This window comes from Bacillus rossius (assembly GCF_032445375.1).
Source record: "Bacillus rossius redtenbacheri isolate Brsri chromosome 4 unlocalized genomic scaffold, Brsri_v3 Brsri_v3_scf4_2, whole genome shotgun sequence".
Lineage (NCBI taxonomy): Eukaryota > Metazoa > Arthropoda > Insecta > Phasmatodea > Bacillidae > Bacillus > Bacillus rossius.
In genome coordinates this window covers 37,063,384-37,091,066 of record NW_026962011.1, presented here as the reverse complement: position 1 = coordinate 37,091,066, position 27,683 = coordinate 37,063,384, and the positions used below count along the sequence as shown (strand labels likewise).

Here is a 27,683-nt window from a genome sequence, read left to right as displayed (position 1 = left end):
GTTTCAAGTTGCATGAATTCAAGCCAAGGATAGTTTAAAATTTATAATGCTTAAAAATTGACTCTCTAAGGAATTATTAATAGATCCTAAGAAATATTTCCTAATTGAGAATTGTTTTCAGTGTTTCTAAGCAATATCGGAAACACTTTGGTTGTTTTCAATTGTCTAAATCGTGCTGCTATCTTTACATTCGCATTTAAACTAATTCAAGTTGTGGATTGCTTGTAGTGGTGTTATAGAGTTTGTGATCTAAATGGTTTTGATTTTATGTTTTACAGAACGCAGCATATTGTTAATTTCTTCAATAAGTGGCCTATATTTTAAAGTGTTTAAAGAAAAAGATGTCAAAAACTTCTCCGGTTTTGAACGGTGAAAACACAAGTGAAGTTACAGAATTCCCGACAGACGCGGCCGTCAACATGGTAGCTGCAAATTACGATGATATTTCTTGTACTAAACCGGTAACTGTCGATACTTTTGTTTCTGAAGATGTAAAGCAAGCTGGGATGACCTACTCGTGTGAATTTGATCACATGTATGCCAGTTTGAGCGAAGCTACCAGTGAACAAAAAGAATCAACCGAAGTGAAACACCTTAAAGAACTGTCGTTACTGCATTTAGATCTCATACAACAACAGTCAGAACGTATTGTAACGCTGGAAAAAGAAAACGCCGCTCTTCGTCATGCATTGGAAACGGTAACAAAACACGTCATGTTTAAATATCTACATAAACAATTTATAATTAAAAAATCATGCTATGTCGGGGAATTTTAGGGCATGTTATATTTAATTAACTTATTATTGAAAAAAAATGGCTTAACGAACCTAATTTTTAGAATAAATTTTGGTTATTTGGGATTTCGTAACATGGTTTTACCGAATTTAAATACTTATGTTGACAATGTAGTTGTTTACATTATGGCCGGCCAGTGTGGTCTGGTATGTTTCTGTTTATGTTTAAAAATGTCAGTTGTAGTTAATTTCTAAAAGTCATACATATGAAAAAAATATTTGGTTGTTTATAATTATTGTTATAATGAAATTTTCTGCAGCATTTTTCTTGCGTAGTATTGGTATTTTTTAATTTAAGTTTTGTTTAGTAGTAAAAATAATTACATTGTTTTTCCTTGCTGAAAAATCTTTGAACCTAATGCTGAATTTAATAAGATTGAAGTTAGTTTTGTAGCTCAGCCGTTACTGGTGTTTTGTGTTTAAATTTTTTTTTGTTAATTTAATATCACAACTGGTCAGTAATTTTAATTAATTTACATTCACAAAAATCAAACCATTAAAAATAAAAAGTGTATAACTTTCAAATGTTGGTTAATGGATACCAAAGATAACTATCACAGCTGCCAATGTATTAAGTAATAAATTGTACCTCAGAGTTAATAATGGTTTATTTTGTACTACAATAAGTGATTGTGTAATTGGAAGATTTTTGAAAAGTAGTAAATGAACTGATGATGTTTTTTTACATGTAGAATTAGTAATTTGTTTTGATTTCATGTAGATTAAAAACGAGAACACCAAATCCTCAAATAACTCTGTAGCATATTCGACTGGTCATTTTTTGATTAATATCTTAGACCTATGTTGAGGCCAAATGTTTTAAATTATGTCTAAAATGAATATTAAAGAATATACTTGTTATTACGCTGTTAACAGGCATGAATTGAAACATTTTATTTTCATGTATTGCTACAGTTACTCAAACAATATTCCTACAGTTTTCATATTTATCACATATAGTACATAGTTAATAGATTTATAGTATTTTAAATAATTTATTTTTGACCTAACCTAACCAACCCATTATGTTAGGCTCTTTGAAATATTTATATTAAAACAGCATGTATTTCGTGAAAAATTCACCATAATTAACCAATGGCAATGTAAAATAATACACAAAAAACACCATACAAATTCTCTCTTGTTCCGCATTCACTGTATATGGCTAGCTCAGACATTAACATTCATTGAGAAAAATATGCTATATGAAGTACAATGAGTTCATTAAAAATTATTTATACAAATTCTTACAATAACTGCTTTGTGAATGCAGTTTTGCATTAAAGATGCCATTTGCCATTCCTAAAAAATGGGGTCTTGATTAAAAATATGTATTAATAATTGTTAATTACTTTGATGAGAAATCAAAATTTGAAAAATATTTATTCCATTATGCAACAATGTTAACATTTTACTCTCAAGGCTTTGTGATAATTGCTGTGGACCAAGTTTTTTTTTTGGTAATTGTACAACTGCTCTTCTCTCATTCAAAACAGTTCTGTGCTATCAACACTGGGAAGTGTACAACAAAAATCTAGTGACAAATATTTTAAGATTATTATTTAAATAATGTATATTATTATTTGGTGACAAACATTTTTCACTTATTTCAGAAATTTGAAGCAATGAAGACTTATTTTTTGCAACAAATTTGTATTAAAATGAAAAAAGTGGTTTGCTAAGAGAGATTTTTTTTTATTTTTTTTTTTAGTTTCTGGTTTGGTATCATAATTTTTAATAAAATAGGATGTAAATACTACACACACACCTTCTGCTATCTGTATGACTGGCGCGACACCACCACCAAATTTTTCACTTGAAATCTTTGATACTGTAGAATGGATCAAAGTAGTTTTAGTGTTCTTGTTTTGTACAAAGTCAGGGTGGCTTACTCACGACTGCAAGCTGGCTTGAGATGTACGGAGAGAAGTCAGTCGACGGCGTCGTGACGTTGAGGTATCCTGAGCATGTTTGTGGCGTGCTGGAGGGGCCCGTGTGTTGTCGCAGTCGAACCAGAGGCTGGAGCGCATGGAGCGCCGGGTGACGCTGCAGAAGCACCGGGAGGGCTCGGACGGGTACGCCCAGTCGCCGGTGAGCTGCGCCAGCCCTCGCGCCGTCTCGCCGCCGGCCGCCGCGGCGGGGCCCGGGGCCTCGCCGAGCCCGGCGGGGGGCGACGCCCCGCCGGCGGACCGGGCCTCCCCGAGCGCGGACGACGCCGCGCCGGCGAGCCAGCGCGCCTGGCCGGGTGACAAGAAGCGCAAGAAGGACGCGGAGGTGTCGAGCGTGGGCAGCGGCAGCGCGAGGAGGAAGAGGTTCTCCTCGTGGACGTCGTCGATGAACAGCGACGGCGCGACCGCGGACGCCAAGAACTGCGCGCCCAAAGAGACTTCCTATCCCGCCCACGCGAGAGTAAGCTCACATTCCACTCGGATGCAAAGGAAAGCAAGGATTAAAGGTTATTTTTTTTCTGCTTATTTATACGTAGATGTTTAATGGTCATTTCTGCTCTTAATTGTTAAATATTGCCAGCATGCAGGGTATCATGTGCCCTACATGTATACATTTAGTTAATTTAAGAACTATCTTTTTAAGTCCTCTGTTTTGATACATTTTGTGTTTCAAGTATATTTAATTGATTGATTGTGTGATTGCTGGACAGTAAACCAGGGTGTCCACTGTACGGGAAAGTACGGGAAAAGTACGGGATATGTTTTAAATACGGGAATGTACGGGAAAGTCATTGTTTTGTACTGGAATTTCAAACAAAGATAAGTTTATGAGGGAAGGTAAAATGATCAAGAAAAGTTGGTGCATTTGCAACTCAAATTAAAGGTAATACGAATTTGCGCGGAACATGAGTTACGCCCGCTGCGAACCGAGATTCAATGAACGATAACGTCAAAAACTGTTGGCTTGCCTTGCCAGAGTGCGTTGTGAGCATGGCCGTGGCGTGGCTAGATTGCAAGTCCGTGTTCGCTCGGATACACTCAGTTCTCGGCTAACGTGGGACAATACGTGCGATAATTCTTGTACGCCTTCACGGCCGGGCTGTTGTGTGCGTGGTGTAGGAAGGATTAATTTAATATATCACATATGGGACATTAGTGTTTTCAATGATGTACATGAATTTGAATTTAACCGACAAACGCTTTTACGAATACATTCTCAGGAACCGTCAAAAAAATAGGAAATTTTGACAAAAAAATAATGAGAAAAGAATTGAATAAATCACAATGAAAGCTTATGTAAATGTTATTTTTTAACACGCATTATATATTTTGTGCAGGCTTTAATATCCTTCATACTAATGGTCCTATAAGATAAGAAAAAAAAAAAAACATCGGACATTCTGTTTAAGAATGCGGCGGCAGTAGCTTCTGCGACGTAAGTAGGCATGCGCTTCTACTCGTCCAGCCCGGCTAGCGGCAGCATGACATCATATGGCTTACCTCTCCCTCCCCAGCTGCACATTCTTCAAGACTCATCCCTCCCAGAAACACAGACCATCCTGTCACCCCTCCTCTCTCCCAATATCATTCCAGCATTTCCTCCCTTCGTGCAACCTTTTGCGTGAGAAACTGTCAACACCCTCCTCCCTCTCTTCTTGTTTCCACAACCGCGTGACCAAAGCTAGGTTGTATAGTCCATTCCCGCTAAAACGAATATTTTAAGGCCCACGCGACAGCCATTTACTGTTAGTAGATACTGTATAACGTATAAGTTATTATGATACAATTTGTTTACTAGTCACACAGCAGTATTTCGATGAGAAATCACTGAAACTTTGAGATTTCTTGAATGAAAAATTTAGCAGGGCCGAAAAAATATTTATTTTACCGCACATGAACTATACTCATCCTTCCCTCCGTCCAACATTTCCTGGCGTAACGCATAGCAACCGCAATCGTGTGCAGTGCACAGCTACAACACGTGTCACATCCTCACCCAAAAGCCCCTTATTTTATTCTGAAAAGCGTCACTTAGTCTTTGTACGGTGTTTGTGAGTTCAGATATATTTTACGATAGCGTTTTTGATTTTCAAGTTTGGTTTACATTTGGTAAACATTTTTAAAGACGAGCTGATATGGGAAGCACGTATAAAAATGAAATGATGGAAATTCTTCCAGCTTATCAACCAGACCCCGGGCACGGGCACGTCTTGACGAAGTAGCTTATGTTGCTGTTTTCGCCCCTCCTTTATCACTCCCGTAAAGATTATATACTGACGTGTCTTTGGGCTGAATATTAAAAGTGGGAAGAAGAAAAGAGTCAGTGGTGACAAAAGAAGTGAGCAGGTGGTTCACTTGTTAATTTTACATGAGAGATGTCTACAGTGTGTAGGTGTATATTCTTGTATTTAGGATTTGTTATAGATGGAATTGCTTCTAAAGAAGGTAGAATTTGGGACAAAATAATTTTATTTCAACATATTTTCAAGTCTTGGTACTAGGTATTTTAATCTCAAGAATGATAAACTTGGAAAATAGTTGTGGCACTTGTTATTATGTGACTTTTAATTGTGATGCGAAGAGATGAAATGCAGTGCCCACATACTATTCAACTACCTACTTGGTAAGTTAGCTAATTGTAATACATTCTTGTATATTGTTAATTTGTTATACTTGCCTCTTATTGAGACGGATTCATGTTTGTGTAGTTCCCAAGAAATTTTTGTAGAAATATGCTGAGAAATGACGGAAATTTTTTTTTGGCTGGTGGAAAATGTACTTGAAATGTTTTTCATGTACTGGAAATTTTTTTGAGTTTATAAGTGGACACCCTGGTAAACAGTACCCCAAGTTGCAAGGTAAAAATTCTGGGTTTCAGTGTTAGGGTTATGTTAAAGGCAATACGTATGTAAACAGTTTTTAACTCCCTTACCTGGTCACTGCCCAGTGCAACGCGTTGCGGGGATGAACGAAACACTTGCTGAAACAGCTGAGGATTGTTGCCGAAGAGTCAGCCCTCTTTTAAATGACTGTTTTCTTTATCCATTTTTTTATAACATTTAATTACTGTGATGTTTCACAAGTTATGGTAGGGATCTTTGGCTGCACAACCTGGAAGAAAGTCATTATTTTTACACCGCATGGACTACATATTAAGATAATTGAAAACTGCTGCTCTTTTTTCCATTGGCCAGCAGTATATCCCTTTCTGTTACTGTCAACAATGTGGTATTGGAGCTGCGTTCGTTTAAGATATTTTGTAAACTGTCCAGAAAAATATGAGCGTGTAAGGAATATTATTTGCAAAATGTTCATTTTTTGATTATGATGCTTTTCAAAATACTATATCTTAAAGTTTCTTACTGACATATTACGGATTATCATGAATCAGGTATTTAATTAAAAAACAATGAGAGTTTGGAGTTTGAGTTACTGACATTAAAATAAGTTGGCCACAGTAGCCTTAAACACGACGTTTGTACAAAAACCCGAAAATTTCAAGTTTTTTCAAGGTTTACCAATGTGCTGAGAAAGTTTTGTGACTGGCTTGATGTCACGAGGTGACTTTCTCATGGTGGGCATTGGGCTTCTCGTACCATGTCAAAGTGGTATAGTATAACAATGCTTACTGTGATTTTTGGTTACATTGATGACTTAATGTTTGTTTCTCTTGCGATGACAACCTATCAAGAAAAGGGGGTAGAGTGCTGTCTCGCTGGCGACATCGCAGCTTCACCATGTTGAATTGAAGTGCTTTGATGAAAATTTCAAACGAATGTTTTTGTTGTAAAACATAATGTGTTGGCAAGTGTAAGAATTTTAAATTAAGTGATAATTATTACAAAGAATGCTAGTAGCATATAATTAGACTATAAAATTAAATGCCATGTTCAATATTACATTGCTTGCTAACACTGTTAAAAACTGTAGAATTTTATGCAAAAAAAGCTTTAACTGTTGTTGCTTTGGCACATATATATGTTTGTCTGTTTAAATATTTATTTATTTTATAATGGCATTCAGTGTGCCATCGCCTACTATATGACAGCATGATCACATTTTATACTATCTTTGGTGAAGTGTGTGCGTTAGCAAACAATTCATAACAATACAGGACCACCAATCAGTGTTGTCAAAGAGAACTAACAACTGATAGATTATTAAAGGCTAGCAAATCTCACAATTTTCTGATGGATTACAAATGTGGTATTTACACAGACACCACCTTGACTAACAGCAGGTTACGAAAACAAAAGCATTTACCGAACAGAGCACAGTGATAGATTCTTGTGTTTATGTGGTATACCAAACAGCAATTAATTATTATTAAAAAAATATATATGTTTTAGCCATAAATATGGTTTAAAGAATTTGAATATAATTTCCCAATGTCAGTTTTAAAATTTTGAATTCTTGATTGTGACATTTGCTAACCTTGAACTAGCTTACCATATATTCTCCTGAAACACAGTCAGTATTTTAAATATTGTTATCTTCTTGAAGTATTTTGTGAGATTACAAATGGTTTTACACCTCTTGATTTTGGTGAAGGTGATGAAATAAAGGAGTATTTAAAAACTCCTTAATTTTTGATTGCACAAATGGGTACGAACAATTCTTTATACTCATCTTGTTTTTTATTACAATTTGCATCAGGCATTTAAAATTTCAATTTATTAACAATGATAAATGCATCTAATTTATTTATACAGGATGTGTACATGTCTCGAAAGTCACGAAAAATAACAAAACTGATATAATGGTCATGAAAAAGTCACAAAATAAACAGTAGCCTTATGATGCTGGAAGCCATGAGACTTTAATTCCAGCAGTCTTTGGCCAACTTGCAGTTTCTTGACAGCTCATTTCAGTTTGTTGTTGCACATAACATATATATAGTTTGTGGCTGTCCTTAAATCGTGTGGAATTATACTCTTAAATTTTTTTTTAGCTTTCTAACATTAAAAAGGTACGTTCATGTGAATACGTAGGAGATTTATTTTTATTTTTAGTTTTGCATATTTTTGTAAATAATGATGATGTGCTTCATAAAAAAAAATGTGAAAAAGAAATTATTTACAGGCCTTGCAAAATTCCTGAAATTGGTTCACCAGTTATAAGTGGACAGCCTGTTACAAATTTTAATTATTGGCATTATTATATTCTGCTGAAAAATAGTTGCTGTTGATTTTTCTCATGCTGGATTTGAGTCGAGTGTTTCATCTGACTGGCAACTTGTTCTGCCAGGAGGCAAGAAAGAAGAGATACTGACCACGGATGTGCCGTACTACACGACCGTTGGTGATCCGCACTTCCCGTGGGGCATGGAGGATCTGGATCCAGATGGGAGGTTATGTGAAGTGGAGGTAGGTCACGTGCCAGCATAACAGTTGTTCACCACTCCACTTTTTGTGATACACTCATAAGTACACTTGTGATTACAAAATGGAAATCTGTGATTGGGAGGAAAGGCTTGAACCACATTAACTACCATTAATGTAGTCGTAGACATTGTAACCCTTCTCTACCTATTACCCTTACAGCAGGGAGAACCTGGCCTAACAATTGGCCCAAGGATACTAAATCAAAGGCAAAGAAAAGGTTACGTTAAACAAAACAAAGAGCAGAACTCAGTGGTATAAATATATTTTAATTATTTTGCAAACAACTTAGTATATGCGCATCTCAACAGCGCTCAAAAGCAAAAAATTGCTTTACTACAACAATCAGAATAGCTTTAAAATCTCAAAATTCAGGTACAAGACAAAAAAACTTTAATAGAGGTGGGTATATTTTTCTTTTTGGTTGCGTGGGTTCTGGGTTCACAGGCTTCACCACAAATTCACCACAAGTTCATGTTCATGAACTCTTAGTCCATTTTCATACACCAAATACAAAAAAACAAATTACCTAACAAAAATTTTAAAATATTATATTTCGTTTATCCCACCCCGAGAGCTCTCCTATAGCAAATCCCGACATTAAAAAAAAAAAAAATTTAAATATAGAAATGTACCCACAGTATGCCTATATAGTTCTATAAAATTTAATATAAAACAGAACCAACAATATAAATATATAGTTAAATAAAAAAAAATTATAAAAAAATGTATATAATACGTTTAACATTCACTAAAACATCTATAGTAATAATTTATATTTCACGAAAATTTATCTGCACTTACAACTCATAAAGCTTCATACCACTCAAAGTATCAACAATATTCATGTATAGTTCTATGAAAAATTTATATATAATATCACTAATCACGCATGGCAGGTTTTTCTCCAACCTACGGTGGCGGGCTGCATGCAAATAATAAAATGCCTAAAATATTTCCCGCAAAACTTAAATCACCAAAAAAAGGTCTAGAACATATTTAAGGAATTATGTACGATTTATATCACAAAGTCACGCGGTTTCCCCTTTTTCACAACCCTTAGGCATAAATCCTTTTTAATATCTCAAAACTTCTTTTTGGCTCTTCACCAACCACAGGAACTCAAAAAAAAAAAGTTTTCCAAGACTCACCCCTTCAGTTGCCATCGGGAACAGGACGACGCACAACATAAATAATTTAAAAAGGCCATTTAAAAGAAAAGATCACTACACCACCATTAACTGGACAGCTGGGACGCCGACTGCAACCATCGACTCTCGAACCAGCTGCATTCCATACGACGAACCATTTAAACTTCGTGGAATTTCCCTCGCTCAGCTACTGACGAAACTTCATTTCTTCCCAAATTTCAATTCCAAAAAAAATTAATCCGTCGAGACGATCTATTCTTTTCCTCCGCAATAAACAGGAAAAATTAAATCGTAGACCAAATTTAAGTTCATAAAATGTTGTCCTCCTGTGCCAACTGCTCAAGTCGACTCGGTAAACTAGTCTCACACCTTCTCGCTCATTCCACAACCCTCCATGTCGTGTCGAACTCCAAAAAAAAGAATTACATAAAAAAATTTCAACTTCTTAAAATAATAATTTTCTCGCACGCGCCGATGCTTACTCGTATTTAGAAAAGAAAATACCACAATTATCTTGTTACAAAAATTTTTAACCACAGCTCATTCGTAGCTTCTTTTCTTCTCCTCGTAACTAGCCTGGGTCTATACTGATATTTTCCTCGGCGATCGAGGCCTCAACTGGGGGTTAACTCCATTCCATTTCCCCGTACGAGCCTCGCGTTGTGTTCTCCAGCATAACAGCGCCGCAATCTCTCTTCTCCCGTCGTCCACGATTGACACGTAAATCAAGTAAAGTGAAAATCATTTCTTGAAGCCGTGAAGTGCATTATTCACCGGAGATACCTATCATAGACCCACTCTGACCGTCTGCTTCCACAGCCAACTCACTAGTAACATCTGTCCAGCGCAGAGCTCGACTCGTCACTTACCGCGCATGCGCGGTAGCTAGTTCCAACCGTCGACCGCCCGCAGCGCTGTATGTATTCGCCCGTCTGCTCACGTACAACTCTCGGGCAAACCAATTTATAGATGGCGCGAAGTCACAACTTTCGACAACGCGCGGACACAAACAAAAATAAATTTGTGACGCTGTCACAAGCGTCACAACATAGTTTGAATAATCCGGTGAATTTTAGCAAATACTTACATTAGAAACAAATACTGGAAAATTCAATGCTATTGACACAGGCAAACGTGTGAAAAATAACCTGGCGTCACTACGATAATTTTTTTTTTGTTATTATGTACCTGCTACAACTCTCACGATTTGTTTGTAAGGCTCAGTATTTTTTGCTACCCCTCGTTTCCTCATGACTTAAGGTAATTTGCATTTTTGTTTAGTGATTCAAAAATTTTACTTTGTATTCTTTACGTGATTGTTTTGTACACACCAAAAATTGATTGAATATGAAGACGTTTCTCCTAACGCTCCCTTGGGTCAACAGCAGGAATCCACTCGATAAAATCTGAATGTGAGCGGCTTGGTGCCAGATTACAGAATTTTCCAAGCCCTAGGATGTTGGATCCAAGATATCTTTCATTGAATGAGAAAACGTAATTTTTTTTTGCCAGTTTCTTACGTCTTCATTGTGTTTGGAAGCGTTCAAGCTGCGTCGTGTCGTGGTGCGTCGTCTCCAACCCCGGGTTCTGGGGCGTCGTGCCCGCGAGGAGGGCCCGGGGCGGCGTGCAGCCTGACCGTGCGTGAAGTCGTGTGTTGTGCAGGTGCCGAGCTACCGGCTGAGGCCCACCACCAGCTGCTACTCCATGGAGGGCACGGAGAACCTGGACGACGAGGTGTTCAGCAAGAGGCACCAGAGACACGAGCTGGACGAGCGTCGCAGGAAGAGGTGCGTTCCGTCGTCACGGGAGCGAGGTCCAGATCCTGCCGATTTCCTGAAAGCTCCCCAGGCAAAAATTTGGGGATGGTTCCTCTTTGTAGGCCGTCGTCAAATTGTTCCCCAATTACTGTGACCTGTGCCGTAGTATGCTACAAGCATTAATGCCCCAGCGGTTGTTTAGATGTTATCTCAACTAAAATTAAAAAAAAAAAATTTAATTATGTTAAATCTTATTCTTAATATTCTGACCTACATAAATACAATAAATACAGTAGAACCCCGATTTTGCGAACACGGATTTAACGAAAACAGCGATTTAACGTAAAGGTTTTCAGGAACCATCAAAAAAACACCAATTTATTAAAATAATAATATAGATTTCCAAAAAATGAAAGTAAATAGTAATGGAATCTTATTAAAAAATACACTCTGTGGTGTCAGTAATAGAATGGAGGTACTATATATTAATATGTGCTTTTGCATCATCTGTCCAAATACGAAAAAATTAAAAAAATTGTTCAAATTGCTTAAAAACTCCGGGCGCTATAACTGAATTGCGTAGGTGCGTGCCATTGCGCGCGCCTGGATAGATAGACTGTCCGCGACACATGATGTCATGAAGGGTTTCTTTGTCCGCATCCCCCTCCCCCTCTCTTATTATTGGCTTGACTCACCACGTTATCTTCCAATCACGCCCGCATAGTAACAGTGCTAGCCAATAATCACACGTTTCCAAATATTCCCTTTCCCATCCTCCAGGTTTTTTCAACTTGTGACCACGTCACACCAATACGCCATTATCATTATTCTATAGAGGTGTAAAAGTAACGAAAAAAAGCGTACCCGTATGTATTCGTTACTATAACAATTAGTACTCGTTACTATTGTATCACGTTACATTACTTGTTACTTCTGATACCGCATAACATGCTATGTTATGTTGCAGCAACGAATCGAGTTGTATTGTGTACGTGCACAGTATGACGTCGCGTAAATAATAATAATAAATAGAAAATATACAATTAACAATATTAGATAATTAACAGTTTTTGTTAACCAAGAAACAATTAAATCTCATTAGAGCAGCTTTTTTATAATATCTCTTTTAAGATAAGAAGAAAAACGTGAAAATACGCGATAATAAAAAACAAAAACATACATATTTCTAATTTGTAAACAATACTTTCTTACGTTGTTTCTGTTCTAATCTCAAACTTTGTCTACACACCTAATACCTTTAATAAACAGTAAAAAACTTTGACGACGAATTTCCAAATTATACTTTACTTAATAAACAAACATCGTTCTTTGTAACGCAAATTCATCGAATATGCGCACGCATGCATAAAACATACGAAAAATGCGAGTAACAACATCCAGCCGTGTGTAACGTTTCGTTACTCGTTACTAGATGGCACACCCGTTACTCAGTACCGAATACATACGGTTTGCTACAGCTCTATAATTCTCAGTAAGAGCTTTGTGCGCGGTGTTTAGTTTTTGGAATGCGTTTTTTATAAGTGCTGCGTAGCTCAGCGAACAAAGAGTCAGTCGGCGGCTACGCCGCGCCGTAACAGCAGCTGACTGAGTACAATGACCTTTCTCCGCGTACGGCGCGCTATTGACGGTAATTTTTTTTTTTAAATTTTTTATTGTGACGCAATGTGTATGTAGCTCGTATTTTTTTATAAACGCTGCAGGTTGCGACTGTATTTTAATAAACTTTAACGTATTTCTTACACTTTACATATTTTTAAACTTTTTTTTTATTTTATGCCTCATTTTTCACGGTTTCTGAAAGTTTGTGTGTACGACCGAGGTGTACGTACGAACCGGGGGCCGTACGAGCGAGATCAAAAACGTTGACGATGGAAAGTTGACGAAGTCTGAGATAGCACGGCAGCACAAGATATCAGCGTCGACCCTGTCTAAGATATGGAAACGTAGGGACGCGATTATGAGTGCGGGGGTCATTGAAAATCGGTAAATCGGATTTAACAAAACATCGATTTAGAGTAAACATTTTCGGTAACCATAGCACTTCCTTAAATCGGGGTTCTACTGTACCAATTTTAAAAGCACCACGTCATTAAGTCAAGGAAATATTTTTCTTGATATGTCGCCAACAAAACTGAGTGTGTACCAGAGCGTTGAACACATTCTTTCAGTCTCAGTTTACAAGAAGTGATTTATTTTTTTTCTGTAGTATATTCAATAATTTCACGTCTTCAGATAGACCTGACTGGACTGTACAGTGACCAGTGTTCGCCATGGACTATTGACTTGTTGTCGTCTAGATACGTAGCATGACAGACACCGCTGTTTTTTCTTGACGTAACCATTGCTTCCTTTGCCGCTGACCCTGCTTGAGTCGAAAACTTAGATATTTTTCTCAACAATGTGTTCGTCATTTTACATGTGGCTAGTGTGTTATAAATGTATTCGTATTAATACAAATCATGAAAGTAAAAAAAAAATTTGTTAGGAATTTTTCTAAGCTTATATTATACCAGCATGCGTACATAATTTATCTACAAAATTTCTATAATTTAATTTTTTTATATATAAAATTTTATTAAAGAAAAATGCTTATAACTAGCATAATTACCATAATTCAAATAATTTTGGTTTGTGGTTATTTATATATTATCCCTTAAAAGGGGGGGGGGGGGGAAATTCTATTGTCCAATGCATAACTACAAAATCCCAAACTCTACCATAGCCTCATATGCAAGGTCCAGTCTTACTTATAGCTAGTAGTCAGTAAAATAATTGAGTGAATTTTTTCATTCTGAAAATGCTTTTATCGAGAATCTTGGTTCCAAAAAATGTGCGAACTGGCAAAGTATTCTAGTTTTTAAGGTTTTTAAACTCAAAACCCAGGACTAAAATCATTTTGTGATGATCACGATCTTAAATAATGGCTAGAAGCAGTGAAAGTGTTGGTGGACCAGACAACTCGAATTTCAATGGTATTGACTTTAGAGAGTGCGTACCCAAATGTTTACACTTGGTGTAACGTGGAAGATTTGTTTTTGCTGGTGGGGTTTCTTCAGGGTCTCCCTCGTGCAGGGTGTCCACAGTTAGTACTTTCGTACTAGATCTAGTACTATTATAACTTTTTTAGCTGTCTAGTACAGATCTAGTACATTTTTCTTTAATATAATAATATTATAGTAACTCCAATATGTTTTATTATTAAGCGTAATTATTTTTAAAAACTATGGAATGTATGTGTGTGTGGTGTGATATTTAAGTTCGAGCATTGCATTGTCATAATAACTTCCGAAATTGTTAAAAAACCATAACAAATTAAAATTTAGTACTTCTTTTTTCAAATCTAGTACTTCTTTCTCGCCTAAGTTGGTACGAAATATTTTTTCCTTGTGGACACCCTGCTCTCGTGTTGATGGTCTCGCCGTTCGTCCCGGACCGTGACCCGAGCCGGCGGGAGTGTCGCAGGTGGGACGTGCAGAGAATACGGGAGCAGCGGCAGATAGAGAAGCTGAAGCAGCGGGAGCAGGCGGCGTCGCGACGCAGCAGTGCGGGCGGCCGGTGCCGGGAGGCGGAGGAGCCCCTCGTGTCGCTGTGGCCGCAGCCCGACGACGCCAAGTACCTGGAGGTGGTGGAGCGGGTGCCCGTGGGCGCCTTCGGCCAGCCGGTGCCCTCGTTCCTTCCCAGGTGCGCGCCGTAACGTGCAGGTCACTAGTGCCTTCGAATACATATATACTGTATAGAAGTCGCGAGCGGATAGGATTTACTGTACGTTTTTTCAGGAGCGCGTGATGAGCAGCTTTGGGAACTTCACTGCTGCAGTGCGCTGCCGTAACGCCCTGTATCGTCTTAGTTGTTATTTGCACGTTAGAGCGCAGCACTGTCGCCCGCTGTCATTTCCCCCCCCCCCCCCCCCCCAACCCATCATTCACTGCAGCTCAGGGTCGTTCAACAGGAGGGGGAAGGGGTGTTTGAAGAGTTCGACACTTGTCCCACTAGGGACCACCACAAGTCGATGCCCTAGAGATGGTGGCGATTGCGGCGGTGAATTAACCAACTACCTCAAAACCGTATTAGAAATTTTAACCTGGGCTGGCGACTTCTATACAGTATATATATTCAAAGCTAGTACCAGCAGCTTTTTGCATGTGGACATTAATTTTTTTTAAATGTTTAAGAAAATCGGTACGTTCCTTCAAATGTAGGCCTGTGCGGTTCCTGTTTTTTTTGGTTTCTTTAAAATACCCGATCCAAAACGGACTTTAGAAATGTTTGGTTTCGGTTCCGGGTTTTTTTTTCTTTTACGTTACTATAACTTCTCACTTTGCTATCTGTAATGTTGATGAAACGTTTATCATGCATGGAAGGCAAGTGAACATATGAATTGTTTTTTAAATAATTAAATAATGCCTGGCAAACCTCGTTTATTTATATTTAGTGTAGCACCCTTGTTAAAACACAGGATGTTTAATTGGGATGTGTACAGCTGGCACATGTAGCTAAGAAATGACGTGAGTTCAAAGTATGTAGGTAGTAGTATGAAATGTTAAAAGGGTACTCGTGGAATTTTAGGTTATGGCAGACACACTTATTTTTCAGTTATATTGGTCAAAAATAAACAAGCGTATTGTGATAGGCAGGAATGCTGATTTAAAATCCTTATTGGCACAGCTCCAGCTTGGTTCTCATCCCTTTACCCCTCGCCATCTTTTATTACCTTGATGTTGAGACGTTAATCTCTAATCCATTCATTTTTTTCTACTCTTACAATGCATAGCTGAGTCCTCACCAATTTTTAACTTACCGTTTCTAATCATGCACTAAGTATTTGAGCATTGTTTTCTGACAGCTTGACCTGTTGTAGTGGTTTTCTATGTTGGGTGTTGTGTTTTGGTGAACTCCTAAACAACCTGCTGCACTGATAAAGGAACCACTTCACAGCATATACACGGTCACATGACTCACTTAAGGTAGTGTTAATAGCATGTATTTATTATGAGGATAGGTAGTTTACAAGCATTGTGGTTCGTACCTAGGAAGCTGTCCACCACCATGACCACCATAACATCAACACTGGTGGTTACTGGCAATATTTAAGTTTACATTCTGCTATCTTTAAAAGAAATGAAGAAAGCTTCAAATGAGGCTGATTTAGAAGTTGACTGAATCACAGTTGTATGTAATGCATGCTTTATTTTTTTACTAGATCACAAACCTTTCAAACTAACAGATAAAATGCATAGCTTATGAAGGATCTGGACATAATTTGTAGCACTACAACTTGCTACTTTTTTTTTTTGTTGCAGTGAGTTCTCTTTGCCTTGGATTACTTCTTCTCGTTACAAGTCAAACTGCTCCTATGCAACGAGAAGGAGAAATGACCAAAAAAGATAGGTGGTGATTGGTTGTCAGCAGTCACCATTCATAAATTTATTTAAAACAGACTGTGTTTGCAAAATTCAAGGTAATGTTTTTTTAATGTTATGTATAAATTTGATGACTGTACATAGAGATACCTTTAATGAAGAAAAGGAAAGTCAAGATTGTCTTGTTTGTAAATAGTTTCAATGAAATTTAAATTCTAAAATAATTTTTTTGTTGGAATGTTTGAATTTATTTGTGTATAAGGAATGCGATTGGCCTACCCTTTAAAGTATGGTGAAAGTTACTGAAATGTTAAGTTAATACTTTTAAGCTTCAGTGGTAAAATATTATTAATACAGTAAGACTTGTAATTTGACCTGGCAGAATTTTTTTGTAGGAATATTATAAAAAAACATTTTTTTCATGAATCATCAGTGCTGCAAATACTTGTATTTTGAGTTTAGCTTTTGCTAGGATACATGGAAACTGTTCTATTGATAAATACGTGGTGTCATGTAATTGGTGGATACAGACACCTTAAGTCAAAGAAATTCTGGTCATTACTTGTCTAATTTTGTAAAGTTTTGATGCAGGTGACCTAAACGTCTGGTTACGGAATATTGTTGTACTAGTTCTGTTCACCTCTGGCATACTTTGGCACCTCTGCATACTTCGTGGCAAAATCCACGTAATTTGATAAGCTTAAATTTATTAGCAATCTGAATAATTGTACTTAAGAAATTCATGATACCGTACAATTTTTACAGTTAAAGTAAAAAAAAAGAATTATTTTAAGTTGGTGGTCAGTCAACACCACTCACATTTGTGTCCCTAGTCTTGCAGGTTGAATGAACATTTCATTGTTTGGGTAGCGACACACTTTAAATAGTGCAGATACTGTATGTTCCAGCTTTAGGGCATTAAATCAATTATTTATATAAAATACAAATAGCAGCTGTATGCAGTTAGTGCTATCAGATCTGTTGTCATTTACTTATTTAGCACTCATCATAATTACACCTAATTCCAGTTTTAAAGTTCTATCCCTCATTAAGGGGCCCACCTAGTCAGGAGTGTATTTGGGTTAGCGAGGCGAGATTACAAGTGCGATACTCTCGTGTGCTTCTGTCACGGTATTGCCTCATTTAAGCGCAAGGCTGTGAACTGGGCGCAGTCTTCTCATTATGCATAGGACAACTATGATTTTGAGTAGTAACTACAACATTATATGGTAGAGAAATGAAGATGAAGGTGTAATGCAAGTCCCTTGAGTGCGTTTAAGAATCTGTAGGATGTATCTATCATGTCTAAAAATAATTCTGAAAACACACATTTTAGATATTTTCACTCTTCTAAAAGTATAGTTTAAAAACGAAATACGGAAATAACTCGTCAGCTGTCAGCGTATTCTTAAATGCTTTAGATACACAGACATCTCTTGGATATCTTGAGTAGTTTTCTTATCGCGTAGTTTCTTCTGAAGCTCTGCACACTGTATTGTGTGCCCCGGTAGGTGGGGCCTTGAGGTGCCTAGATTTTAATTGCTGTAGACCAAACTGAATATTGTAAATTTACTGCTATTGGTGGTCAAGTTAGACTGCCATACGCTATCACAAATGAAAGTGCATCAGTACCAAGTTGAATTTATCGTGAATGACATATTATGTACTAAGTATGTACATATTTTCATGCAATCTCCGTTGGTTAAATTTTTCTATTCGGTGGTACAATATTTTAATGAACGTACCTAGTTCCCATAGGTATAAGTAGGGACAAGGTTTCATTGTAAGCTGCAATTTAATCAAAATACATAAATGTGAGTGAGATAAACGAAACTCTCGCAAATTTATTTAGTACCGAGTTATAATGCAAACCTCCACACTCTCGCACTGTGTTCAAGATTGGACCCCAGTGTATGAACACGCACCTCTACGACCTTTTAGCTAGCGATGACCAGCTAGGAGAGAAGTAAGCGAATCAGGTAGCATCTATTAACAAAGGTTAAAAATGTTCAAGGTTATTATTGATGATGTGTGGCGAAGTAGAGAGCTCTTTAAGCGACACACATGCGGGCCGTGGAAGGCGATGCACCGTCAGCAAGTCCTCGGGGCAGTGGTCGCAGCTCTTCCGGGCAATACCTCCGTCGTGCTGCCGAGGGAAACGACCGCGGGATGGTTGACTCCGGGCGAGGGCCGAGGTACTGAAGCAGTGAATGCAGGGAAGGTTGTGCGGTGACGAACGAGGCATTGCTGGAGGTTAGCCGCAACGTCCACAACCGCTCTGCCGAGGGTCCACCGCGTCTTGGAACCCAGGCCACGAGGCGAGAAGCCAGCACGTGAAGGTTTTGCAGGAGCGATAAGCCAAATACATCTCTTGTTTCAGTTTAAATTATAGGCCGAATAGCTATTTTATAAAATGGGTGTAAAAGCGCGTATTGATCATTGATTGTAAGGAAATGTTATATGTTATAAGAACCAAGTAAGCTTATTCTAATTCCCTTGTAATTCTGAGATCAAAGGAAGAGCTGTTTTCATAACAATACGAAGATAATGTTTTCTCAGATCAGTGGAATTTTATTCTTTAATGTACAACATTCAATGCATGTCATAAGGCACCACAAATTGATGCTTCTTGCCCCATGCCTGTTCGTCCAGCACTTTTCGTTGTGTAGTTTTCATTCTTTTCCCTCCACCCTTACATATAATCTCATTTCAGATTGTAATTTTCTTCTAATAAACATACGTTTCTAATACTGAAAAGTTCACGTCTACAATGTCATTTTTGACTGTCGCTGGAACTGTGTTTAAGCCTTGCGTTTATTGAGGTAACAGTATCAGTACTTTCCTGTGAATCATTTGTTTACTCGTTTGCTGCAGAATTTTGAACAGTCTTAGTAAAAAAAATTTGCATGTTAATTTAAAATTTTTGGAATTTTCTGTCATCTAACAAATGTTTTTCTGTTCTCTCGTGTCATAAGTTTTTTTTTTACATGCTTCATCAAGAAAATATTCTTATAATCCCATATGTAGTCAGTCTGCTGACTAGAATTTATATTGGTTTAATTTATTGAAGGAATGTTGAGGCATCTGAATTTCAAATTCGGTTATAATTCAGAGTTTGAGGTAAGTCATATTTAAATGGAAATCTTCACATCACCAGTGGTCAGTTGAGTTACGTGGTTTATGTTGAACTATATAATGGCTTGCTTAACAGTGTTATTGCTAGTGAAGTTCAGTTTATACTTGCTAGGTTCACTAAGAACTGTTAGCAGGGTTTGGCTGCAGTTTGTTAGATTGTCAGTTGGTTTTGCAAATTGTGAGAAGGGACAGAGTTTTCAGCACATAAAAAAAAAAAAGTTTAATGACATCCAACATAAAAAAAAGATAAAGTATATATTAAATAGTGAATTTGGGAGAGAAATGACCCACCATATGAATAAATATGTTTAATCTGTAATGTTTTGTATTTTAAAACTGTGATAATATGTAGTGAAAGTGAAATAGTATTTACATCTTGAAAGTGTCAGAAAAACTACAATATGTTTGCTCCTAGACATAAATTGCTTTTATTGTAGTTACAATTGCTGCATTAGGATTATCAGTGTAATTTTGCCAATACTTAAGTTTTAGTGATGGCATATTTTGTACATTTTTGTTTTTAAGAATCTTCCTTTGATGTAAAGTTGGTTTGTTAGTTATTTAGTAATTACATTATTTTTCTGCTTATCCTATCGGCATGGTTTATGCCATTAATCTACTTGCCACAGCCGTGCTTCTTGAGCCACTGTTACATTAACAGTAGATATCTAGAGAATTATGAGACTGCTTTCAGTAATCTGGCAAGAAGTAGAGTAGCTTGCACGCTCATCCAGTTGAACGTGTGCAAGGAGCTGTGCTCAGATGCAGTTGTGCCTGTTGTGTCCTTGTCCTTGTTCAGAATATTTGTTGTAGAGAAGTTTAGTAGACACACTGATAGGCAGACCCCAAGTTTTTTTTTAGCTTAAATTTTCATTCTTTGGGGATATATGTTTCAAAAATTTTTTCTACTAAGACATTTAACTTTCTTTGCCAGCACATGTATGGGAAAGTTATTTTAACAGTTAATTTTTGTAAATTCAAAAAATAACTAAACTAAATCAAGAGCGAGAACAAGAAAAATTACATTTTAGACATTTGCTGAACGGAAAACTTAAAAAATGTTTATGTTGTCTTTTTTACAGTCAGTAAGATGTAAAAATCTCAAAATGTGTACCACTACCAGCCTAACCACTTAAAATATCCTAATACATAAGTCGTCGGCTGTGCTTGTTGTCAGACTGGCTGAAATGTAGTGTAGTTTGTAGGCAACCTGGATTGTCAGAGGTTGATGCCATCTGTTGAGGTTTTCTAGAACATACTTGAGCTGTAGCCAGACACTCTGAACTGTTCCCAGCCTCCGCATTGTCACTATCACTACCTGCTCTTGCTGTCGCAGTGCGACGCTATGACTCTTGATAATCCAGGCAACTGGCATTCTTCATTCTGGTTTTATGCTCGACCCTCCCGGGCATCACCTGAATGTGTGCTGTGTGTCTCAACGATTTAGTCATTCTGTGAAAAGGAAAAGTCTTCTGTAACTGTAGCAATGGATCTGTTCATTGTGCATGTGCTGATAAAAGGGGGTTCTCAAACACAAACCTAAAGGAAACATAACATGGGGCGGTCCACTAATGCACAGGACAACCCATCAGGTCTGACAGGTTGGTTTATTTGTTCCAAATTGTTTATTTAAAATCATTTTATTGAAAAAGTGCATAATTTATCAGTCAAAATGACACATTTTAGGAGAAATAAGTACAGTATCACGGAACATTGACGTATCATATTTGTTCACTAATATGCTATATTTTTTAGTAAACATATTTCTTAAAAAAAAGAAGAAAAAACACCAAAATCTCCTGTTTTAAAAATGAAATTGCCTAAAAATAAAACCATAAAATCTCATCTCTCTTATCAGTATTCAGTCAGGAAAGAAAGCAGCTGGAAATGGACACACAGTAGTGTTTCCATAACCAAGTGATTGTGCACCGCGGGAACCTTTGATGATTGGATTGATTGGATAACACTGTTAGAATAAGTTAACCTCCGTGGTTTTCAGTAGGCCTGGTGGTATCATTTTTCAGGGTGATGTTTTTTCCAATTCTTCAATGTAGATTCTTTCACATCATTCCATGATTCGCCTAGCCAATAAATAACATCTTTGAGGTTAATTTTAATTTTAGGCTTTGAACAACAGTTGGATTATTTTCTAGGTTCTCAAGAAAATGTTTACACAGAGTTTGCCGGTAATGGTGTTTTAGGTCAGCTTGAATGAGGAACCTGTGTTAATTGAAACTTAGTTAATTGAGAGGCTATTGTATATGGATGCGTATTTTTAATTTAATATATCCAGGTATTGGTTCGTGGTCCTGGGAATAGAACCACGCATAACCATAACTCTAGCCGTGCCTATGATTGTCACTTTATCTGTGTGAAATGTGAATGATTTTACTTCAAAAATGTCATACGCAAGCAACTCATGTGCTGTGTGCAACAAAAGTTTTAAAAGGTAAACATTTTTTGTGTGCATTTTTACTTAATTTCACAGGACTATTTAAATGTGTTTTGTAGTACAAAGGGGTGTGTTAACTAAGTTTCGCTGGCTATGTCTCTATGGCAGTCTGACAAGGTTGAATTAAACTTGATATCTGTGCTTTGGACAGAAGCCACTATAAATGTCTGTTAGTTTAGAAAGTTTTTTTCTAAAAGAGAGTAAGTGTTAATACAAAATTTATAAGATATATTAAAAAAATATATTGATAATTTATACAGTATAATTTATTTTTTAAGCATTGATATATTAGGCTTAATATTAAATTTTAAACATACACATGTATCTACAAATAAGCTGCTACTGAACTACGAAAGGTAATTCCTTAAAACAGATGAAGAACCAGTTTCCATTTTCTTTTCATCATTTTATACATTACTTCTTGTTTAGAATATGGTACTGGAATTTGTGATTTCATTCTGCTGTGAATGTCGAAACAGGTCTGAATGCCTTGCATATTCATTCAATCCCCAACAGAACAGTGTTTTGTGGAAAGATGTCTCTGTCGCTGGTCCAGTGTGGTTTCATAGTGAAGTGTTTTGCAGCATCTGGAAATGTGCCCTTTGGGTGTCGTCCTGTCACCATTGTGTCCATCTGCAGAGACGTCCGGGCGGACGGCACTCTGTTCTTCTCAATAACCTCTTTGACAGTTTGGTTCTCATTCACTAGTCTGCGATATCACACGTTTGGCTAAAATGTAAATGTTGTGATTACAAAACCTCACATTTTTACCTCCCATGGTTTTGAAAAAAAAAATTTCAGACATCAAATTGGAGGTTCTTTCTGCAAATGGTTTCAGATTAGTGTTTATTTTCATCATTAATAAAAATAATTTTCCAGGATGTAAAATATTTTTTACATAAAATACATGATAAAATAGTAATTCTAATATACATGTAATTAAATAAGCAAGTGTCAGATCTTTTCAGTTCGTGCCCGATCTTATTAGCAGTGGTCTTTGAAAATTATGAATGATGACAAGAGATGATTAGAGTATGCTCACTATTTTTTTAAATCAACATTTTATTAGCGAAGTCATTTTTCAACAATGTACTGCCATATGTTTGGTTATTTCTCTGTGATGGTCTTTGTTTTCATTTGGCTCTTCTTCAGCAAAATTTTAGATGTAGTGCTTGTTAATGTTACCCATGCAAACAATAATTTGAACTGCACTTTTATTATAGAATAAATTAGCTCGTACATAACGTAAAAAAAATCTGTGAAATCCTTAAAATTGTATTGTTTCTGAGAATTATTATGCAATGTAGGCTACTCCAATTTAATCCAAGTTCTGTCCAGGAACATCTCATTGAAACAGTTGTAATTGTCAGTGTATATATTACACTAAAAAAAAAAAAGTTTCAGAGTCTTGTTTTCATTTAGATTTTTCTGTATTTTCACACTGAAAGTGTAAATTTTGTTACTTGGATCAATTTCAGAAGTCATCTGGTATAGGCAATTTTTGTGAATGTTACTCATTGGCATCAGATCCATGGCACACAGTTGAAGCTTGCTTTTATAGGTATTTTAGCTTACAACGTAAAATTAAGAAGAGGCATTTAATTTGAAAGATACGGAAAACATACAAAGGCTGAAAACAGGCCATTAGTACTGACTGAATGAATGAATTCTGAATAGATTGGCCAAATACTAGTGACTAGACACTGTCAGACTAGATTATTTTTATATTTACTTGATTTGTTAACATAAATTGTGTCATTAAATTTAAAAAAAGTAAATATTTGGCTTATGTAATCTTCAATTTGTCTGTCAGTGCAGTTTATTTGGACATACGCCATTGCAGTTTTGCACTGTTTGTCATGGAAATATTCTGAAAGTAAAAAAATAAATAAAAAATATGAAAACAAATTCACAGAAAACACTGAATCAGCTAATATCGGACAAACGGAACCAACGATGAAACTAAACAAGTATTATGATCAACACAATGACGACAGCACGGACAAAAAATATTCAATCTCTAAATATCAGGCAGCACAAGTATTCAGTTGAAGAAACTTAGTCATGAAAAATAATACAACACAGACGAACACAATGGGCTAACAACAACGAGACAGATTAAATGCAGGCAGACAACAAACCTGGACAATGCAGCAAATATAACACAACAATGAAGATAAACAAATACTATGGACAACACGATGATAGCACTGACGAACACAGAAGGTTTTCAGTGACAACAGTTGCAACGTTTTGGGATCTGACATGTGGTTACAATGTTTCACTGGAATTCTATGGTTCGGCACCTATTGAGTTGCCAGAGTTAAAATTTTTTAGGATGGATTCTGGCTGTTGACATGGGCCTCAAGGTTGCATTAAGCCTGTGGCACACGATGCATGGTTTCACACAGGATGTTATAAAATATTTTATGACACTTTAACTGCAGGCTGCAGCAGACATTTCTGTGGAAGAAGCTATCTCATGTAGAATGTGACTGGTGTAGGCCTAGCTAATCGTGTGCGAGGCGAGGTTATTAACAAAATCTAAAATAGGTATCCTACTTGACAGAAATTACTTTCAAGTGCGGCAGCAATAATTATCACAGAAGAAGAAGAGGTAAAACTGCAGGAAAAAGACTGTAATGAGTTTTGAAGCAACTTCAAAAACTGTGGTTCCCAAATGCACTTCACGCACATATTTTGCTATATCTGCCAAAGAACTATTTTGAATGGTTTTACTGTGGTAGTTTGCCGCTTTTGTGCTAAAGAAACACTGATACTCTCCATATTTATCGCATAACGTCGTAACAGCTTCAGAAGTTCACATTTTCACCACTTTAATTAAACATCACTTGCTAAAACTTGCACAACAGTTCAAATATATCCTTGCACCAAAATGTCCGTGGAATATTCCATCATGTGACAAGGCCTTTACTCAATACAGTGTTTCCTATTTTCTAGCGGGTTACATTCCACACATTTGGTATTCCTGTTAAAACTATATCGCAAAATCGCTAACCCGGTTTGTCTACAGTCGTCAAAATGCCGGATTAAAGACCTTTCGCTATAGTTCCTGTCATTTTTAATCTTACCGCAGCCTTATAAAGTTGAATTAGCCAGTGAAGTGTTGCAGCATCCATGGTTGTATTTGCATTTGCAAATACGTACGAATTCACATGCACTTATCTTTTCTTTTTAATACTTATACTATATATGACCAATTATAAAAAATTTTGTAAAAATTGGATTATATGTTGTAGGTATTTCAAAAATTTTAAACATACTCATTATTATTTAAAAAAAAAAATTATTCTTTCAGTGTGTGTTTAGTTTTAAAGTACATTGTATTGTGTATTCAGCACTGTCCAGTATTTTGCCACACTTGTTTTAAACCACTTTTTTCTATCTGGAGGAGTATTGGGGTTGTACTAATATGTACTGAACTTTTTTTTTTAACACGACCAAAACTAAACAATTTTTAGAGAATTTTAATGCCAAGTGTTTTATTTTTGAAATAAAAAAAATATATTTTCAGAACTGTGAAAACAATAGTTTCTTCTGGAATATAAAATATAAAAAATTGAATTGTGGTAATTTAATTTTTCTTAAATATTGTATATTCAATTGTACTGTTTGATAAACTGATATAAAACTTGTAGGAACACATTTGACATAAAATTGCAAAGTAAAAGCATTGTTTTTTGTGAAGAAAGGTTTCCAGATCAAAAATATTAAAATTACTTCAAGTCTCACTTGCAGCTTATTTCAAAGTATTTTTGATTTATGAGTTGTTTTTTAATTTAGTATTTAGTTTTATCTTTAATCCCCCAATTGAAGTCACTGTATATCCAAGTGTGTTTAACATTAAAAGTCTTTTATAAATGATATTGAGCTCTCCATTTTATTACAGGTTTGAGTAACGTTTGTGGTTTCAATATGTTGAAGACCTTACAATTGAGGCAGTATTTTAATTGAGGACATCTTACAATCCAAATCATGTTATGTTCATGATCTTGTGTTTGAGTTGTATTATATTTATTGCTACCATATAAAATTCCATTATTTTTTTTTTATGGCATCTTATATCCGAGATCATCTTTTACATTGATATGAATCTTAACATCAATTTTTTTTTAAATTTATAGTATTTAATTCATTAGAGAAGAAAATAATGTGTTCAAACTAGTAAAATAATTTAATATAAACTAAATGAACATTTTTTAGCTCTCAAATTTGTACTAAACTAAAAACTTTTGTTTTATTAACATTCATTAAGAGAATTTCTTACTGAAATCAAAAATGAATGTTCTGAACTTTTCAATATCAATTGCACTATTAGCACAACCCTACAAGTTAGTTTTGGGTGTGTATTTCGACTGTAAGTATTTATACTTATATCTTTGTGCTTCTACATTTCACAGCAGAGTGAAAAACATTTCTGTATTTTTTTTTTGTGATAGAATAATACATATTGTAATATTTTTTGCTGTATTTCATCATAATATGTAGTTTTCTGGTGGAAGTTAAGGAACATGTCTTTGTTGGGATTTATCAGTATTTGTTAACCATCACATTTATAAAATAATCTTAGCTGAGGCCATTATAACCATGCACAGTCTACACGTGGCTGCTAAGTAAAAACAAATACATACTCAGTGTGGTTTTTTTTTTGTGCTGTCTTTACATTCTTGTGGTATTAAGTTCCATTTATAGTTTAATGCTTGGTTTGTAATGAAACTGTTTTATTTGTTCAATTGTAATGTATAAATATTGAATTTTGGGAAATTTTCAATTCATTTTAAATGTTTTGATAAAAAAAATCATTAAAAAGTAGTATGATTGCAATATTAAATTTTGCCAGTCAACTGCAGAAGAACCCTGTCATAACATTTTTTAAGAGTAAGATATGGATGTAATTATTTTTATTCAATGCAAAATGTTAAATACATTTCAAGTTTTCTCTTTCCAGTCTTGTTTACCATGAATTTTTGTGCAACAATTCAAAATTAACACCCAAATCTCTAGTCAACATGTATAATGTGTATGTTGTGATTTCAAACTTATCTCCAAAATCATATTTTGTATGGAAATAGATTTTGATATATTTCTGGGGCAGTCCTTTTAGAATATTCTCATTTTCTATTAATGTGTATATGTGTATGTTGAAAATGTTTACCTTAGTTGTTTTTTTATTTGTAGGAAGTCATAAAATATGTCAGTAAGATAAGGTTTTTTGTAAATATTGTATATAGTGATGTTGCAATATTGGAACAAACCAAATACAGTGTTTCAATTGAGTTAACTAAGTTCCAGTGTGTTATAGTTTCATTCAATTAGATTTATTATTTGCAAATATCAAGTTTTTATCATTGTAGACATAGTATGATTGACCTCTCTTGTGTGCATCAGGTGGTAAAAAAAAAAAAAGAATTAAACTATTATTGTATAAAGTGTTTATGCTTTCTTGTGTGCACACCTCCTGTTCCAAGTATGAATGAGGGCTCTAGGGTTGAATTTCGGAGGATACAGTGGTTTTTCCCTCAGTGCATCATGAAGAAACACTTTTAGGTTTGTTTGCACAAAGAATTACTTTAACAGGACAAGCACAGCTCCAGAAAGGCGGGGGAGAGGCTGTTAGGGACGATAGCTCTTGCCAAGTTGAAATTTTATTTTATTTGTATTG

The 27,683-nt window shown here is 35.9% G+C and overlaps 1 protein-coding gene across 2 annotated transcripts; it reads left to right on the top strand.

Moving 5' to 3' along the window:
- The first annotated feature begins 205 nt into the window (after positions 1-205).
- Positions 206-27,239, top strand: LOC134541765 (male-specific lethal 1 homolog). Of its 2 annotated transcripts, none has more exons than XM_063385428.1 (6): positions 206-698; positions 2,802-3,249; positions 7,991-8,109; positions 10,938-11,062; positions 14,516-14,734; positions 16,354-27,239. In XM_063385428.1, exons 1-6 carry the CDS (start codon positions 342-344, stop codon positions 16,439-16,441), a joined length of 1,356 nt encoding a protein of 451 aa, XP_063241498.1. In that variant the 5' UTR covers positions 206-341; the 3' UTR covers positions 16,442-27,239. The 2 variants fall into 2 exon arrangements, with proteins under 2 accessions (XP_063241498.1, XP_063241497.1); XM_063385427.1 differs by having other exon boundaries at positions 10,923-11,062.
- Positions 27,240-27,683: the final 444 nt, after the last annotated feature.

What these genes read in the sequence shown, in the direction of transcription:
- LOC134541765 (XM_063385427.1), top strand. Translation starts at nt 342, where the DNA reads ATGTCAAAAACTTCTCCGGTTTTGAACGGTGAAAACACAAGTGAAGTT. An exon ending in TTCGTCATGCATTGGAAACG is followed by an intron (nt 699 to 2,801) that starts GTAACAAAACAC and finishes GTGTTGTCGCAG; the next exon opens with TCGAACCAGAGGCTGGAGCG. An exon ending in GACGAGCGTCGCAGGAAGAG is followed by an intron (nt 11,063 to 14,515) that starts GTGCGTTCCGTC and finishes GGAGTGTCGCAG; the next exon opens with GTGGGACGTGCAGAGAATAC.